Source organism: Poecilia mexicana, unplaced genomic scaffold (genome assembly GCF_051168715.1).
Source record: "Poecilia mexicana isolate PSO_F unplaced genomic scaffold, ASM5116871v1 scaffold_14, whole genome shotgun sequence".
Lineage (NCBI taxonomy): Eukaryota > Metazoa > Chordata > Actinopteri > Cyprinodontiformes > Poeciliidae > Poecilia > Poecilia mexicana.
The window spans coordinates 15514117-15532357 of record NW_028263383.1 but is presented as its reverse complement, the minus strand read 5'-3'; the positions used below and the strand labels follow the sequence as shown (position 1 = coordinate 15532357).

Here is an 18241-nt window from a genome sequence, read left to right as displayed (position 1 = left end):
AATGCTTAGTTTCATTTAAAAAAAAAAAACATTTTTAAATATTAGCTATTTAAAAGCAAAAGCATAACAGTGGTTTATCATGTCTGACCACATGGGGGCAGTGTTGGCTGGACTGTCATGGGGTAAAGCTGGAGAAAATGCATTATTTTACTTCTCTGGCTTTTTAAATATTGGATCCAGGATCCATGGATTGTAAAGACAAGGTAAGTTTATTAATGTAGCACAGTTCATAGAAAAGAAAAGAAAGTAGAGGTATTAAAATATTTGTAGAAAAAAGATACTAAATTACAGATATTAAAGGCATAAAACCAAAACTTAAATTGCTGAAAGAAGTTTTCTTTTTCAGAGTAAGAAATTGAAGTTCAGAAATGGTAGACCTATTGTGAGCAAAGAAACTTTTGTTTAAAAAAAAGCAAACATCCTTTTTCAAAATTTCTTATTTATGTTTAGCATTAAAGTTTTGGTTTATACTTCAGGGTTTCATACCAAATTGGGGAAAAGATTGTGGTGTATTTTGGTCTCACTTCATTGAAAGAGGTTCCATCTTTACCAGGGTTTGACTCCAATATTGTAGACTAATCCAAAGTATTTGCCTGTATATCTTATTTTTCCCATCTGTTTATTTTCCATACATATTTTTTTCACTTGTAATCTCTTTCAATAATTACTGATTTTCAGCCACCAGCATTGGCTGTACTGCAAGTTGAATCCATGATTTAGCTAACAGCTAGGATGTGGGCTCATCAAATCTAATTTTTGATTTGAACATTTTCAGTAGAAGCAAAACATGACTCGGCAAAACAGGTCTAGAAACTCATCAGTGAGATTGTTTTTTTTTATACAATGAAATGTGGGTATTCAGGCTAAGAAGCAACTTTAATATGATTAATTTTGCCACACTTTCCTGAAAGTCATGCAGTGTGAACTCTCAAACGTGGAACTGTTCGGCTACAACCAGGCAGAATTTAAGAAAACACCTTTGAGGGAGAAACTTTTACAAATATGCTAATGAAGAGGAAGAAAACCACTAACGAGCTGCTTTAATGCCTCATGTGATGTCACAAGAGGCTTGTGTATTCTAGTTGGTTTTCGAAAGTCACGATTTTATCCTGATTAATTTACAACTAAACAGAAGTACAACGACCATGACTCGTTGTTTTATTTGAGATAAGCAAGTGATTTTACGGAAAGACCTAGCATGTAGCTTTAAAGCTGGATTTCCTGGAGCTCGCGCCACCTTAGCGATTAGATTTTATTTTGAAGGTCCCAGGCGGAAGCTTCTCCGTTACCAAACGCCAACTTGGCATTGTTGAGACTCGACTGAGGCGAGTAGTGCGAGCAAAGTAAGGCGCTGTCGGTCCTGAGGCAGAGGCAGCATCCCGCGGGTAGACGTGGGAAGAGTCCACCTGTGTCTTCAGGTGTTTTCGCCGCTCCTCCACTTCCACTTCCACTCCCACTCCTCCACTTCCAGTTTATTTTTTTGTCTGTGCAAACATTTAGAGTGTCACATTTCGCATTGTGACAGCCCGAGCGAGCGGAACACCTGACTTTTCCCGCATCTTCAGCTTCCACCAGCTCTTTTATTTTTTTATTTTATTTTATTTTATTTTTACAGACCAGATGTCCTGGGGACTCGCGGAGCTGCAGCCGCTGATGCCCATCACCACTGACCGCATCCCTGCTTGTTGCTCATGTAGTGCTGCTGGACAGAGGGAGGAGGACAAGTTGAAGTCTCGCTCCTGAAAGGCGGCGAGCTCCAAATGCATTGGCTCTTGGGCCGGGAGAAGAAAGAAGACGAAGCCGGGTTCGGGATCGGTCTGGGTCTGTCCTCGGGTTCTCTGCCCCAAGCCACTGCCACCATGTTCAGCTGTGTGGGCTGCTTCTGGGTGCTCCTGTCCTCCGCCCTGGTGGCCGTCTGCAGCTTCAGCTTCATATCCCCCGCCTGGATTGTTAAGGAGCAGCTGAGGAGCGGCCACCAGCAGCATCATCAGCACCACGGCGCCAAGGACTCGGTGAGCTTCGGCTTGCTGTGGCACTGCTCCGAGTCTCTGGATCACATGTACCGGTGCTACACCTTCGGGGGACTGGGCAAATTTGCAGAGATCCCCTCCAGCTCCTGGCAGGTAACAAGGCATAACACACCCTGACTTGTGGTTGGAGGCGCGGCTGCATGCGTCCATGGACAGGTGCGCAGTAGCTGTGTGTGTGTGTGTGTGTGTGTATATATATATATATATATATATATATATATATATATATATATATATATATATATATATATATATATATATATATATATCCCAGCTACACCTTCTGATCAAGAGGGGGGGAAAACAACTTAAAGTCCTGATTTTTATCAGTTTATTAATATTTATTGAATCTCCTGGTTAAGATGTGTAAAAAGCCTTAACTCCTTTTTCTACCAAGGCTAAAAAAAAAAAAAAATTAAAAAAATTGCATCAACATAAAATCACGCTGAACAAATGTAGCAGAACGACATGATGTAGATGCCTCTTTTTCTCTCTTAGCCTCTGTTCAAAAATGGGAAAGACAAGAAAACATGCCATTCAACTGAGTGAGATGGCCATGTTAAATTTCAAAAGTCAGAAAAGGGTTTCGAGAAGACGGCTCCTCGCCTGAAATGAGCAATAAGTATGAAGCTGTTGCTAGGAGAGGACCTCTGGTTATCCTACCATCACAAACGTAAAAACACATACAGGTTGCCTCACTTGACGGAGATGTTAATTGGAACAACGTGGTCAGATTGAAATAGGACGGAGTGTTTTAGCAGCAGACGTGGTGGATCTGGTGGGAAGCAGAGAGCGAATACGTGGAGGTTCTGTGGTGCTGTGAAGTCCAGGAAACCTGTTACGGTGCGTGGCATCATAAACCTTTTGCACAATATGAGAAGAATTGATTGTTCTTTTTTATTTTTTTTTTTTTTAGCACGATGATTCAAAACATTTGATGGTATAAAGAGGAATGGCCAAAGATGACTCTCCCCGTTTGCTCCACCCCAACAAACTATTTGAGGGAAAGTGTCAAGACAAGTTTCCTTGCATAGCATCCTAGCGACAAGGTAGTTCAAAGCGCTTTACGCCATAAAAACAACAAATTAACCAATTATGAAATAAGCAGCAAAGATTACATTTAGTCAAAATCATCAAGCAAATGTACATCAAATATAGTGATCAATGTTCCAATTACTTCAAATCAAAAGCAGCTCTAAGCAGACGGGTTTTTAGCCTCGATTTAAAGGAACTTGGTTTTTCAGCATCTTTGCAGTTTTCTGGAAGTTTGTTCCAGATTAGCAGAGCACAGGAACTGAATGCTGCCCGGAGTGCTGTCCTAAAGGTAAAAATATATATTTTTTACATGGATGTTTCCTAAACTAAATTATTTTTTTATGTGATTACAATCTTTCAAAAAAAAAAAAAAAGGCATACGAATGAATTTAAATCAATTAATTGAGTCAATTCTGTATGTGTTTTTTGAACATCTTTAAGGGGATGTTATTGTTATCCAAATTTCTCATGTGTGCCAGACTGAACCAAGCATCTCATAAAGCTGTGTGCTTCTCCTCCAAAGTGTTTTGTAAAGAAGAAAAACACACTCAGATTTAGGATAATATTTTGCCTTTCAGTCAGGCAATGCATTGACCAGGAAGCGGGTCTCCGGCACAGCACGCCCCAGACACACATATCAAAGCTGGGAGGCAGGCGGCTCTCTGATTCAGTGCTCTCCCACCCAAGGATTTCAAATTTCCTCTCCCGCAAATCCCGGTAAAGAGTGTCCAAGCGGATTTCAACAGCTGTGCGGCTTTATCACACGTCAGCTAGTGTCCTCGCAGGCAGGACGGCCGGGGATGAACATCAGCATCTGATCTTGTTCAGTTGAAATGCGTCTGCATTGGAAATGCACGTGTTAGGTAGAATATGAAACATGCAAGCCCTAACAGCAGGCTTGCAGGATAATGTCATTAGTTACTTGAGGCTGTTTTTACTCCATCTCCCTCTCCTCTGTGCCGAGAACACCCACCAGCTCTGGAGCTATGATTTATGTATGAAGGCAAATTAGCATTTGAAAGGGAATTATTAATAAGTCCTGTTTGTGCAATTGTAGTTCAAACATGTTGGGGTACAAATAGACAAGTTTAATTCCTCGGTTTCTTCTTAATAAAGGAAAGTCGGAGTGAGGAGCGAGGTCAGCTGCTCCCACTGCTTCAGCACTTCGTTTTAACTTGGCTAAGAAAAAGACGAGCTTCGGTAAGATTCTCACAGTGCGATGATCTCGAGTGAAAGTAACCCGGTTTCAGTGTTAAAGCAAAGATTTCAAGCATAAATGTCCTTTCATGTTACACATGGAGCATAATCACCACTGTATTTTATACCATAGCAAACAACGAATTGCTGAATTGATCTTCTCTGTAAGTAGGAGAACAGAGATATACAGTAACAAGTAGGGGAGGGGCAAAGCATCAATATTCTCCACTAAATATAGCCGGAGAACACTGACAAAAGTTTTATTAGTCGTGGGACTAATAAATTAATTACACAGTCTATAATTATTAATTAATTGTATTTTATTCTAAAACTATATATATATATATATATATATATATATATATATATATATATATATATATATATACACACACACATATCCAGCGTCCCATCATTTTGTCTTTTGAAGCAAAAACTCCATGTAGCTGCAAGAAAATGTAGTGTTTTCATCTGTTGGTGTTGTTTGTGGACGTTGCTTGTGCATCAGATTTACAGGCGCATAGATTCCAGCCTGGGACTTTTGTATGTAAAAAAAAAAAAAAAATCTGAAATCTGCTTTCAGAACTTCCAACAAACTCACAAAAATCGAATTTCAAAAGCTTACAGTCATTTCTTTGACTTTGCGGTCCTGGGATCCCATGTCATTACCACCACACCGCCGTGCTTTAGAGTTGCTGTGGGTTTGATTGTTTGCTGATGACACTTTGATATGTTTTTTTTAAATCCAAAAGTAGCATGATTTTGGTTCAACATTGCAACTTTGCAGAATGTTTATGAACTATTGAGATCTAATATTGCACGTTGAATCTGTCCTGACCTTGTAGACAAGACGCTTCCAGCTTCAGAAAAAGCAAATCTGATCTTTTTTTTTTTTTTTTTTAATACCAAAACCAAGCCTTTAAAAAATGTGTTAGTTGATTTTCAATCAAGCATGCAGGGATGTTTACTCTTAATCTTTCTTCCAACTCATCTAGAATCCATCTACCTGTTACCTCTCGGGGATTTTTATCTTGTGACTCATCCTAACTACCAACCGTGCTTTAGTTCAGCGTAACACACCGCTTTCAGCCCGTTTGGTTAAAATCGAGGGTGATTTAATTATCCAGCCAGCGTTCGGCGTGTCAATCCGTGCCCCTCCCTGTTACGAGCTTCGCTCTGCTCGGTGTGGTAGCGAGCGTGAGGTTGATGGAGCTGCTCTCCTGCACGGAGCGACTCGCGCTATTACGGCGCGGGATCCCGATCCCACCGCCATCAATAAAGGTGAAGGGGCCATTAAGTTTTCATCAGAAACACTTTATTACTCCACCACTCCTCGCTGACGGGTTTGGCCTTCTGTTTCCAACTTGTCAACAAACCGTGGTCCGAAGCGCAAAAAACAAACAAACAAGAAAAAAAAGAGGCTAGACAGCTCGTTGCACAGAAACACCAACTACTGGGTTCTGCTCGTGTTTGTGCAGACAGCTGTCAGTTTGAGGGCTGTTGTCTTCATGAGGACAGTCTGAGAAGTCGGGCCAGGACTGAGGCTCCCTGGGAGGCTGGCCTACTTGTGCCCTGCTTTCTTTCTGTTGTTGTTCCATGTTGTCAAAAGCTTTCTGTTTTTTTTTTCTTTTTCTTTGGAGAGCTCTGCTGGCTTTCTGTGCTGCTGGCGTTGTGGAGTGCAGGGCAGAAGGGCAGAGACGGGCTGGCAGGGACCTACTGTCTCCCGTGTAACGTGACACTTTCACATTGTTGTTTTCCAGAAAGTTGTGGAGAAGTTTAAAGCAGTGGGTTGTGGAGATCTCGCAGAGCAGCACACAACTGCACACTCGCCTGGCCACACTTATCCATCTGTATCAGGTGTCTGCAGCCTTCTTTGTCCGCCCTACCGTGGCTCTTCAAAGCCAAATGAGACATGTTTTTGATTATAAAAACAATAACAAAAGGTGATTTTTATTAAATATCTTTATAGATTACCTACAGCAGAAGGTCACCGATGCTGCAAGGCTTTTAGAAGTCATATCATGTCTTGTTGTTTAACTCCAAAATGTGTGGTTTATATTTTTAAGTGAGCTGGAAATCTCTCGTGTAAAACTGGAGAAATTTCTTTCAGCGCTCTTAGTTGTAGTGAATCAGAATCTCCGAAATCGGCAATGCCAGGCTTTACACGGCATGTAGATTGGAAATTTGCCACAACAAAACCCTGATTTCTTTTAAACCAAAACGGCTAAAGAAGCTGAACATAATTAGCCTCTTTTTAGTTTCCTCTGCGGTGTTCAATGTCCTTATCAGAGCTGTAACTGTAAGTATTCCAGTGAATACTGTTATATTTATACGTGGCCTTGAAGACGTGGGTGTTTGCTTGAAGTATGCGCGCTGCCAGGGCAGCTGGCAGGTGGGGCGTGTCACCTGGAGGAGGTGTGCTACTGCGACCTGCTGCTGGGTGCAGCGTGGCGGAGAACGAACGAGTGAACCTGCCAGCAGACGTTTTCACCTTAACCCGTTAACAGCTTCCGCGCCTCCGGCTGCTTCACGAAGCTGGATTAGTTTGGCCTCTACAGCTGCCAGCCGACACTCCCAACGCGAGCCGTAGCTGTGTGTGTGTCTAAGGGTCGGCTTGTTACGGCGACGAGTGGTGGCCTGGCTCCAACAGCGCCCACTGGGACGTGTTCGAGTCCAACCCCGTCTTTTGCCTGTCCGCGAAGAAACAAAAACCCCGCAGCATGTCAAAAAAAAAAAAAAAGCCGAGCTCCTGGGCTGTGGAGGAAAACGTTATCTTGCTTCCGCTGAAATCCTTCACCGCGCGAGGCAGAACCGGCGGCTCGTGTTGTCTGCGCCGCGTGCCAGGAAGATGAATTGTAGACGTTACTGGAGATGTTTCGACGCGCCTAATTGCCAGCTACCTATGAAGAACACTTACTGGTGCATAAACCATGCTAGACGCTCATTTCATCACTCAGTGAGCCAGAACTACTTTTAAGTAGGCAGATAACTCATTTAATGAAATTCACTTCTGAATCCTTTGGCAGCAGCACAGTCTTTGTGTTTGGCCTGATTCATTAAATCAATATGTAGAGAGGATTACGTTGTAAGAAATGTTTGGACGGAGCTGCATTCATCTGGTTTTATTACGCAACTTTTATTTACTGTCTTTAACGACTTTGTTTTGGATTAAATGGAAATGCTACATGTTACGTGTTATTCGTGTTCCTGCTTGGCTGTTTGGATGCAGACAGTTGGATGAAGGTTAAAGTGAGTTTCAGAGACGTGGCTCGTATAATCATCTACTTTAAGTGCATTTAAAAGATTTTCCACTCGTTTTTTAAACTGTGCTTGTGAATATTTTTGTTGTCTTCAAGATAATGGAAATGTTTCATAGTCCTAAAATGGTTTGTGGATGTGGGAAGCGCTATGCCAACATGGAATTTAACAGAAGCTAAAGCTAATGTGCTACATTCACCAGGGGCCAATGAGGCACCAGGTCATAGCTGTATCACCACCAACAGGATCAAATTTGTCCAACCTGCTAAAGGAAGTGATTCTTTGGAACAGACCTTTCAGTCATGGTTTCAGTTTTGTTGAGTGTTGCTAACTCTGTTGCTAATTTTACCTAATTGACCACAGTAGGGCTTCTGTCTGGGTACAGAATAAACGTCATTTGCTTCACCGCATCGTTGGTGGACAATGTGAAGATAAAAACCTAAAAATAAGAGTGTGAATATAAACGCATAGCTTGAAGAAGTCCTAACAGCCAATAAGCAAACCTTCAGCTCAGATGTCGAACTTTGTACATTCTGTGCAAAATGTCGTACTCTACCGTATAGAATATGCAATTTTCTTTTGTACATTTCCGTTGTGTCATCTCTCGGAGGACAGTGATCTTAAAGTTTTAAATTTGAGCTGGTGAAATCGGCAGGAACTCTAAGCGTACTGATTCAAGCGTTAAAAAACAATGCTACTTCTCTGGAATTGTATCTTTTGCCTTAATAGTTTGGAAATAAAGAAATATATGGGTTATAAATGCAGGCAGCTAAATGCCTCTGAGGTGGGATAAAACATCTGTATTTATGAGTGAATCAAAGATGTACAGATCTAGGATTTGGACTAATTACACCCGCCCAAACCCTGAACTACAGGTGGCTCTAAAAATGGTCTCAAATTGGTAATGTAAATGATTTCTTGCAGTTGTGGTTTTATGTGCTTGTAACGCTCTACAAATTTCTCTTAAGAAAGTCCCAATCATCCCCTCTACCTCTACATAAGCTCTCTGAAGACATTTTTTTTTAAAGCTGCTATAAGTTTCCAAATCTACACAGCTGTATACATTTTTCCACTGAAACGTAATCTAAATTCTGTTTTGTAGTTGGATCTTTTGTTATGTTGTTCACACTGTTTTGGCTGAAGCAGACTGCAGGATCAGAGAGCGGACGCTCCAGCTCGTTTGCTGCCTAATAACAGGATGATGAACAAGGTCTAGCCTTTATCTCTCTGACCTGCATCGGAGAAAAATGAAGGGCCTGTTCTCCGAGTTGGCCTCCCGCTGGAGGGGGTGTGCCACACGATCTAATGCCGTACATGTCACACACGCAGACGCACCACAGGGGCGAAGGGCAACCTGGGATGCTTTCAGACAAGCATGTGAACAAGCAGAAAGCTTTGAAATCTCTGCGGACTCCAGTTTGCTCCTCACGCCTGCTGCAGCGAAGCGTCTCTCCGCCTCCTTTACCTCATAAGCCTCCTCTGCTGTAATGCTAATGGGAGTCCTCTGTGGTGAAACCCATTTGTGTGGAAGTGTGTCGAGCTGTTATGAATGATGTTATGGAGTCTAATGTTCCCCTACGCCCCTACGGGGGGTGTGGCGGGGGGAGGAGGCCACCGCTGTCCGGCTTGCAGGAGAGACACAAAGCTGACCTGTCTGACTGCTTTCTCCCCCAACAATCTCATTCTGTGCAGAAGCTTTCTGCTAAAGCATGTTTTTATTTTTTCTTACACGCATCTGAAAAGGTATTCACACTCCTGTACTTTTGTCGCATTGAAACCTCAACCTTTGTTGCATTTTATTGCAGCTTTATGCGATAGACTAACAGAAGGCAGTGCGTAATGGTGAAGTAAAAGGTTTTCATGTGCATTTGGACTGTCTTTACAAGAGAAAAATGGATAACCTGAGCAATTCTATTATCTTGAAATTTTAGCTTTTTTAAAGTTCATAACACAGAAATGTATGCTTGATGCCCTCAGTTGTTTTGTTGTGCTTATCAGTTCACTACTTCACGCAAAACACCTCTTATTACCGTATTTTTCGGACTACAGTATAAACCGCTACTTTTTTCCTACGCTTTGAACCATGCGGCTTACAGCCCGGTGCGGCTTTTCTGTCGCTTTTAATTCGACCACCAGGGGGCGCTTTAGCAGGAAGTGAATCACTGAAAGTCAAAATTGGAAATCAAAGAAGAAAGTGCTAATTTTCATTTAGAACAAGCACATGCTAGCAGCAGGCACTACGGAGAAATGTTTTCAAACTCATATGATGCAGCTTGTAAGTTGAAGGCTGTCGATCTGGCAGCACAGGAGGGAAATAGAGCCGCTGCACATAAATGAAACCATGGTTCGGCGGTCTGCTGCGTCCTTGTGGAAAACCGAGAGCGGCGGAGATACCAGCGGCTAATAGCCCGGTGAGGCTTAAATAGGTACGTTTCCAGTTATTTAAAAAAATAAAATAAAATAACTTTGTAGGTGTGCTCTGTAGTCTGGAAAATATGGTATTTTGACAGTCTTGTCAAGAGTAAGCAAACACTCGGCTTCAATGTTGAGAGTTCAAAATATCTTGAGTTGTGAGACAGAAGTTAAAAAAGCAGAGCATTTTGAACATTGCAAACTTGCAGCGAAAATGACTTTATATAGCATTAGCTGCCGTGCTAATGGCAACTGGGGTGGAAATATATCCTTGTGTATGTAGTAAGCAAAAATATCTTGTAAAATATATTTTTGGTTGTTATGATAGCATATAATGGTAGCTCTGTTGTATTCTCCTAACTTGTTCTTTTTGTAGACTTTTGTCACTCCCCTTACTTTTTTACTTTCCAACATTTGTTATAATGAGTAACCGTGGCAACAAGGTGCAGTAGCTGATTAGCATCCCAAAACCTAGCAAAACTACTAAAACTATGACCCCAAATCCCAGAGGAGTTGAAAAGGAGGCATGTAGATCTCGTCCATCGATTATAATTCTTGTCTTTCTAACCACAAGGCCAGACAGAGATGACATCAGCTCCGACACTATGTTCAAAACAAAACTTGGAGTTGGTTTTAATTATAGTTTCATTATAAATTGTAGTTTCATACAAACTGGAAGGTTTTTTTTGATAATTTTTAATTTTTTCTTTTAATTGTAATTTAATTCCTACATGCCTGTTGAAATTTCAAGCTAGCTGGCAGGTTGAAGGGAAGATGGCTGAAGATAAATAGAGACATTTCTTGGAAGAAAAGCTTTTAGTGGCTACTAAAAATATTAAACATGCAGTCAGAAAACAGTTAGTAGAGCAAGCATCATTTTACTTCCCATTCATAATCACAAGTTTACAAGGGTTTCTACTAATGAAGTACCAATAAAATACATTGAATTTGGCTGTAATGTGGAAAAATTGGAGGAAGGTTTAAGGCGTGCAGCCTTTGTGTGAAATTGCTCACAAAGTAAAGTGCAAATGCATTCTGCTTTTACTGGGCGGGGAAGATAAAAGGATGATAGACATTGATGTGATGAACAGTGTCTGCTTTGATGCCGTAATTAAGGGTTCAGGGAGAGACGGCCGAGCGACGCCAGGGAGCAAAGAGAAACACAAAGAGAGACCTGGTGAGTTATTTCGATGACATTCTTTCTGTTGTCACCCAGCTGATCCCAAAGCAACTCAGTATCCACTTAAACCCCCCCACCATACACACACACACTCACACTCACACACACACACACACACACAAAGGGAGCCATCATCCGTTTTATTGTCATATTCCATTAATAAGCTGCCGGTCCTTTCAGCCGGTCACTATTGGAGACGCTCCACCTATAACGTTCTGCCGTCCTCGAGCTGAAAGAGGCAGGATGAGGCTGCAGGGGTCAAAGGTCGCATTTTACAAGCTTCCTGTGGAGCAACCTGTTTTGTCCGGTGTCCAGTTTGTCGCACCTGGCTGCTGCTTTATGATGCAAACCCACCTGGAGGCCCGAGGCGGGGGACCACATATAAATTATCGGTGTTGTTGTTCGTTCACCTTGACTTACGCCAGGTTACGTAAATAGTTGTAAAAAAAAAAAAAAAAAAAAAAGAAGTGGAGAAGTTGGAGCCAGACAGAGAAATGGATGTTTGGGCCACTGACAGCAAGTCTTGCATGAAATATGCTGCTAACTTATTATCATACAGAGCATGTTTATTCCCAGACCGCCGCTGCTGTGTGTGTGTGTGCGTGTGTGTGTGTGTGTGGGTGTGTGTGTGTGTGTGAGACAAAATAATGGTAGGTGTTGTGTGGGTATAGAAAAAGCATGAATGAGCGGAGCGTTCATATTTGCCTTGTGGATGTCATTTTTATGCACTTGTGAGGCGGTCCCTCTGAGCTTTGAGCGAAAATTCATTCTAAACTCCCGCTACGTTTATGGTGATAGAATGCAAATGGAACGCAATATGTTTTAGAAACGATAATGGTTGAGAGGTAGGGTGCATAATGATGTGTAGATATATCAAGCTGTTATTTATCTTTTCTATCAAACGGAGCAGACAGCGTTGTCAGGCGCCGATAAGAGTTATGTATTTAATCTGTTTCTGATCTGCTTGTGTTCTGTTGAAGGCAGTGCCTATGTTTAGCGGTTAAGTAGTTGAGAGAATCAAGAGTTGAAATCTGATTTTCTTATTAATTGTGCCGTAAAAGAACAACAATACCTCCGAGTTCCAGTTGTTGTGCTTTCCTGGAAAAAATAGTTTTAAGAAGCTTAAAATCGAGCTGAAAATTTTAGGAAAAGCCGGCATTCAGTAGAAAAAAAAAAAAAGCCGTCACTTTTTTAAGAGACCTCCAGTCTCAACAGTTCTTATGAAACAAAAGTAGCTGAAGATGTTTTTTAATGTAAATTTTTTTTAAGTTGAGAAATTTTACACTACTAAATCATAACTTTCTGACACAGATGCCCATTTCTGTTTACTATTCTTCAAGATGGGAATGACAGGAGAACATTCAAGTAAAACCGATGTGTGTTGATATTATTAGGCCACCCTAGGGCAGTCTAGTTTAATGTATATAGGTTATAGCTCTTCTCTGTTAGCTGTAATCTAAATTTGAATTCAAACGGCATGCTGAAGCTCATATGGGTTTCATTTTCTATCACGGTGTCCTTGAACGCAGCAGCTGAGCAGAATATATTCTACACTTGACTCAGAAAACCTTTAATTCACTGGAAGTACATTTTCATCCTGAGAGGCGACTGACTGGATAGAATGAAATCCTTTTAAAGGGCTTTAGAAAATGTTTGGTTGTAACATTGAGAATGGTGGATTTGCTGTTCATCCAGTACAGATTAAATACCTAAATGGGCCTCAGTTTGTAGCAGTAATATTCCTTTAATGAATTTTTGCACAAGCAAATACTAGGACAAAAATTAAAGCAGCTCAGTTCTTATTTTTTGCCATGTAGCAGTGAAAAAATGCGTATTGCATCGGGTCTAATTTTGCATAAGTTCAGCCCTGTCATGCTTTTATGAGTATGTGTTTAATGTTTCACCAGATCTGCTTGATTACTGAACTTATTACTATTGTTTAGGTCAATTAGGAAGTTATGTTTAAATGAAACGACTACTAATTGAGTTTGGAAAAAAAACGGTACTCATTGGAAGAACTGTGATTTCAACATAACACTTTCTCTGACACTTAAAATAACTGACCAAGTATTTATTGAAATGTAGAATGTTTATATAAAAATGAAGACTAGTAAAATCAGCAACGTAGTACACTTCAGCAGTCCTCGGAAAGTGACGTTTAATTTAAAAAATAAACAGATACACTGAATGAAAACATTTGTGTTTAGACAAGGCACTTGTCAAGTTCCTAATACTATTTTCTCATATTTAAGAATCAGTTGAATATCTGGAATATCTGGAATATAATACCAGCACCCAGAGTGGTCTGCTAATTATTATCCAAATTGATTAGGTCAAGATGTCAGTTCCACTTTCAGTGTCAAGCATCCAGCATACTGAGGTGAGTGAACTTTTACTGGTGGAGGAAGCGACTTGTTGCATCATTATTGGCTCGTTACTGTTAAATTTGTGTTGCAGTTGCAACACTGATTCACTACTGACTGTGTAAGAGCTGCTAATGTGACGAAATATTTCTACATGTCCAAAATATCTGTGGCAATAATTACGATAAAGTGTCAATTGCATATTGGAGGACATGTATTCCTATGCCGTCGTGTCTTGATCGGCTAGTAAAACCAAGCGAAGATATGGTGTGACAGGGTGTCTTTATAAGCCTGTTGGTATTAATGCAACTGTAGCACAAAGAGAAGGGAGTAAGGGAACCCGGGTTGAGCGAGGTCAGAGGTCAGCGCCACATATGGGAGGGAAACTGCAAGTGCAGCTGAGTAGCTGTCCAGATGACAGATGGAACAGGTGGCTGAGGCGGAGACGAGGATGAGGAGAAGAGGGTCAAAACGCGTTGATCTGCATTTTACACCCATCTCTGTGAGGCAGAGAGAAAATCAGTCTGGCTGAGGAGGAGGAGGAGGATTTATGATCTCATCAGCCTTGAAGGATGGACGCACCCTGAAGTGTATGATCGCTTTATGTCTCCCTTATTTGGTATTCTCTAGGTAAAGCGCTTTAATGTGCACCTTCAAAGCCACCAGTGGACAGAGATCTGATTATGTTCTAAAAGCAGAGCAGAAATGTTTTTTATTTTTTGTAATAATGGCTGAATTCCCAGCTGCAGCAGAGCTGGGAGCCTTTATCTCTCCCATGAATTATGCTTTTTGCTTTGGTGATATTTAAGAGCGTCTGATTCGGCGGTTCACAGGTGCTGTCTTTCGGATCGCAGAAGCGGGGTTCGTGCTGAGTCAGTTGCCCGCCGTCCATTTGTTAAACGGCCTGTCGCTTCCACTGCCTCCGCTGTGGATCCCGCGGGCGCTTTTTATATTGATTTAACAGGGGAGGCTTTCTCCATTTTTTACCATAAATGATGGCTCAGTTGTCTCGGTACACACTGTGGAGAGCGGTTGTTGCGCCTTATCAGTAGTCAAAACAAAAGGCTCGCAGCAAAAATAGCTCAGGGTGGGACGAGGAGGAAAAAAACAAAACAAAAAAAAAATGAGTCCAGTGATCTATCCTCATTTTGAAAAGGCGACATCCAGCACAGCGGAAAAGTTTTTAAAACGGGAGAAGATTTGAGTTTGACACAATCGACGACGCTTTCTTGTTTTTTTGTTCCCCCCATCCCCTGCTGTGTCTCGATTTAGTTTTACTGCTCCACTTTTTCTATCGGCTTCCTGCAACATCAGACAACGTGAAGCTCCTGGGATCGAGCCACGTTCCCAAACATAACATCAGAGCCGAACGCAGAGCGAGGTGTGCAGCCTCGGAAACCAGAGTCCCATGTGGGTTTAGACTGGTTTAGTGCCGCGTAAGTAGGAATATTGCATTCTTTTTGCTTCGTAATGTCTCGCTTTAAAAAAAAAAAGAAATTAAAGATGAATTGTGATTTGGACATGACACGCCATCTTTTCTTTTTTTTTTTTTTTTAATTTCCAAAGACTTTTGTGGCGGGATATTTAACTTGTTGAGGCCATTTTTTTTTCTTCTATACTTAGAAATTTGTGAAAGGCTTCACATCAATTGAACCTTTTGTCATATTACAACCTAAAACCCTTGATTTGATTTAGTGTGATAGTCCAACTTGAAGTAGTGTGAAACGAAGGATAATGACAGTTAAATAAACAAAACAAAAAATCTGAAAAAATGTGGCGTGCCTCATAGTCACGTATCATTGGGATTTAATTGGAAAGTCTTGTTTCTGTAAATAATAATAATAATAATAAATGTTTAATTCTTTTATTTAGAAAGAAATGACTTTGAAATGGGTTGCTATAAATTTTTATTTAGGGGTATCTTATTAAAAAGGGTTGAATATTTATAAACATGACATTTCTAAAAACCTTTGAAAGTCGTATCATTTTCCTCTCGTTTCTGCACTTTAGTGTAGTCTTTTAGATACAATTCCAGTAAAACACACTGAAATTTGGAATTTTAATGTAACAAAAATCTACACAAATGAAGAAAGTGTGAATTGTTTTGCAAAAGACTCTATGAAGCCGTCAAAAATTATTTCAGTTCACATGTGGCCAGTTTCTATAACGTAGTTATGTGAAACTACAATCTTATGGGTGTGAATAGCTAACAAAACGGTGGATAAACTAAACTTAACAATCTGACATAATGAACACTTCAGCACTCACGAAACTTTTTACGATCTTTCAGAGCTTCATCCGCTCATTAAGCCTCATCATAATCATTGTTAGCAAAGGTTAATTTGTGCAAATTTGAAAAAGTTTTATTAATATACCTTTTCTCCACCTCTTATTCTAACAATCACCATCCATTAGCTCCTCTGAAGCAGCTGATTAGCCCGCCAAAAATTAAAATAATTGATTTCCACAGGGAAGGAAAAGGCTACAAGAAATTAGTGAAGTGTTTTCAGGTAGCAGTGTGTCCTCAGTTTTTCATGCTCAGAAATGGCAGTTATTAAGGTAACGCTGAGCTCTGGGGAATTAAAGAAACCTTTATGGGATTAGAAAAACAAAAGAGGCAAAGTCATGTAAAAAGAAAAAAAGGTTTTCAGACTCCAGGGAGACGAAGCTCTGCAGCGTTGTCACACCTGCAGACATTAAAGCTTCATCTACAATATCAAGCTTAATCAGTTAATCCTGGAATGTCCTGTTGAAGTTCGTGCTGAGATGTGACATTGTTAAATTCACCAATGGTGAACTGAAAAAAAAAGAATAAACAGCCATAATCTCCAACTGTAAAGCATAAAGATGGATGAGTTTTTTTTCCTCAGGAGTAGGGTTGTGGCCGGTAGCACTACTATACTGCTGCTTGAAGATGGGATACAATAAATCAAAACAAATTCTGGAAGCAAATCCAACACCAGAGCTGAATGAGTACATACTGAGGCACGCAAAAACACACAACATAGAGATCTACTGTACCTCCACTGTGTGTGGATTCAGAATGAAAGATTAACTTCACCATGCTTTTCACATATCTTCACATACAGCATCTACATGTGTCAAACTCCAGAGATTTTTGTGTGGCCCTCTAGATTCTAGACTGAACACTAAGTGAGCTTAAATGTCATGTTTTCAATCAAATAGATGTGACTTTTCTTTGTTTACTGCCAGATTATATCAATCAGTCCCTCCAGTTTCTTGAGAATTGTCGTGGAAATTCACGCAAAATCAACAAATCCCCGCACTTTTTTGGGGAGTTTATTGCAGAATTTTCTCAAAAATTGTCAAAAACTTTCTTGTACTAAACAGCTGCCTCAGCCTTAATTGATGACAGATTGTAGTCCGTGACCTGTACAGCTAGTGATAAAAAGTCACATTTACCGTCATAAATAAGCGCAAGCATTTCCAAATTATTACCACAAACATGAAATCCTGGAGGGAGTAAAAAGATGTTCAATAATGTTACGTAATTTTAAGGACTCATTGATATTTTAACAGTTTGAACAGGTTTAATCAATACATTCTGGCACAACCTTTAAGAGTACTCATGATTTTGATTTGGCCCAAAACGGAAATGAATTTGACATCCCCGATCTACAATAAAACATTCGCTGATATAGATCTTTTCTGACACAGAAAGGTAACTTAAACATTTAGGTTTGTGTTTCTCTTGACGTTGTAAACATTGTATTTAATTCGGTTTTATTACTTATCATCAAAATAATCTATTCTCAACATGCCGCAGACAATCTACAACAATTTACTTCAAGGAACAGTTTTTAACCATCAAACAAAGAATGAACACAATTTATACATTTTTAAATCTTTGTTCATGGCTAAAAGTAGAGGCATAAAACTTGAAATTAAGATTCATAAATGCAAGGCTTTTGAAACGAGACAGCATCTGCAAATTTGTCTCCTTGTAATCTAACTGTATTGGTTTGGTTTACACTGAAACCAGTTTCCAAAGCGGGAAACGGCTCCCTAATAAAAAGTTAATTTCCTGTTCTGCATCAATACGTAGAGAGAGAGAGACTGTACTAATGTGCAGCTCCACAGAGGGAGCTAAATGAGGAGAAGATGCGAGTAATGCTGCTCCCTGCAGGGCATCGCTCAGAGAACTCACAAAACAAACAGATGCTTAATAAAGGCATTTAGATGCGCGTTACTTTATACATCTGAAAAAGTCAAGAAGTTTCATCTTAAATTGGTAATGTTATGTAAAACTGTCTTTTTTATTATGTTATGATTTTATTCCCTCATCAATAACATACCTGGAGTGTTGCTTTGATTCTTCAATGCATGTTTGAGAAATCCTTTGATCTCCCATGGCAACCAGTGTGGGCTGCCTGTCCACGGAGCTGCAGCTCCCAGTGGACGCCCCACTCAGCTCCTCCAGACTAGCAGCAGCAATTAGTAAACACCTGGTGGACCTGTGCGTCAGAAAGATTTTAAGGCGTCAAATTTCAAAGTCAAATTTCCCTTAAAGTTTTTTATGTAATGCATTGTTATGAATAACTGAAAGTAACAAACTGTGTGCCTGGAAAATGCATAATACAGCTCCTTAGAGACTGTTACCATATAGTGCTTCTACACATTTTAATAATGGTAATTTGATGGACGGACGGATAAACCGTAGATGACGGGCAAAGAGTCGGAAGAGTAGAAGGACGGATGGCACACAAATAGATGGATTTGTGGATGAACAGAGAGATTGGTGAATG

The 18241-nt window shown here is 40.4% G+C and overlaps 1 protein-coding gene across 1 annotated transcript in view; it reads left to right on the top strand.

Moving 5' to 3' along the window:
- Positions 1-76: 76 nt before the first annotated feature.
- lhfpl7 (LHFPL tetraspan subfamily member 7) overlaps positions 77-18241 on the top strand; it is a 134524-nt gene continuing 116359 nt past the window's right edge. The window contains exon 1 of the mRNA XM_088012258.1: positions 77-2123. Within this exon, the coding sequence (XP_087868384.1) occupies positions 1761-2123 (363 nt within the window). The 5' untranslated portion in view covers positions 77-1760. The remainder of the gene's footprint in view (positions 2124-18241) is intronic.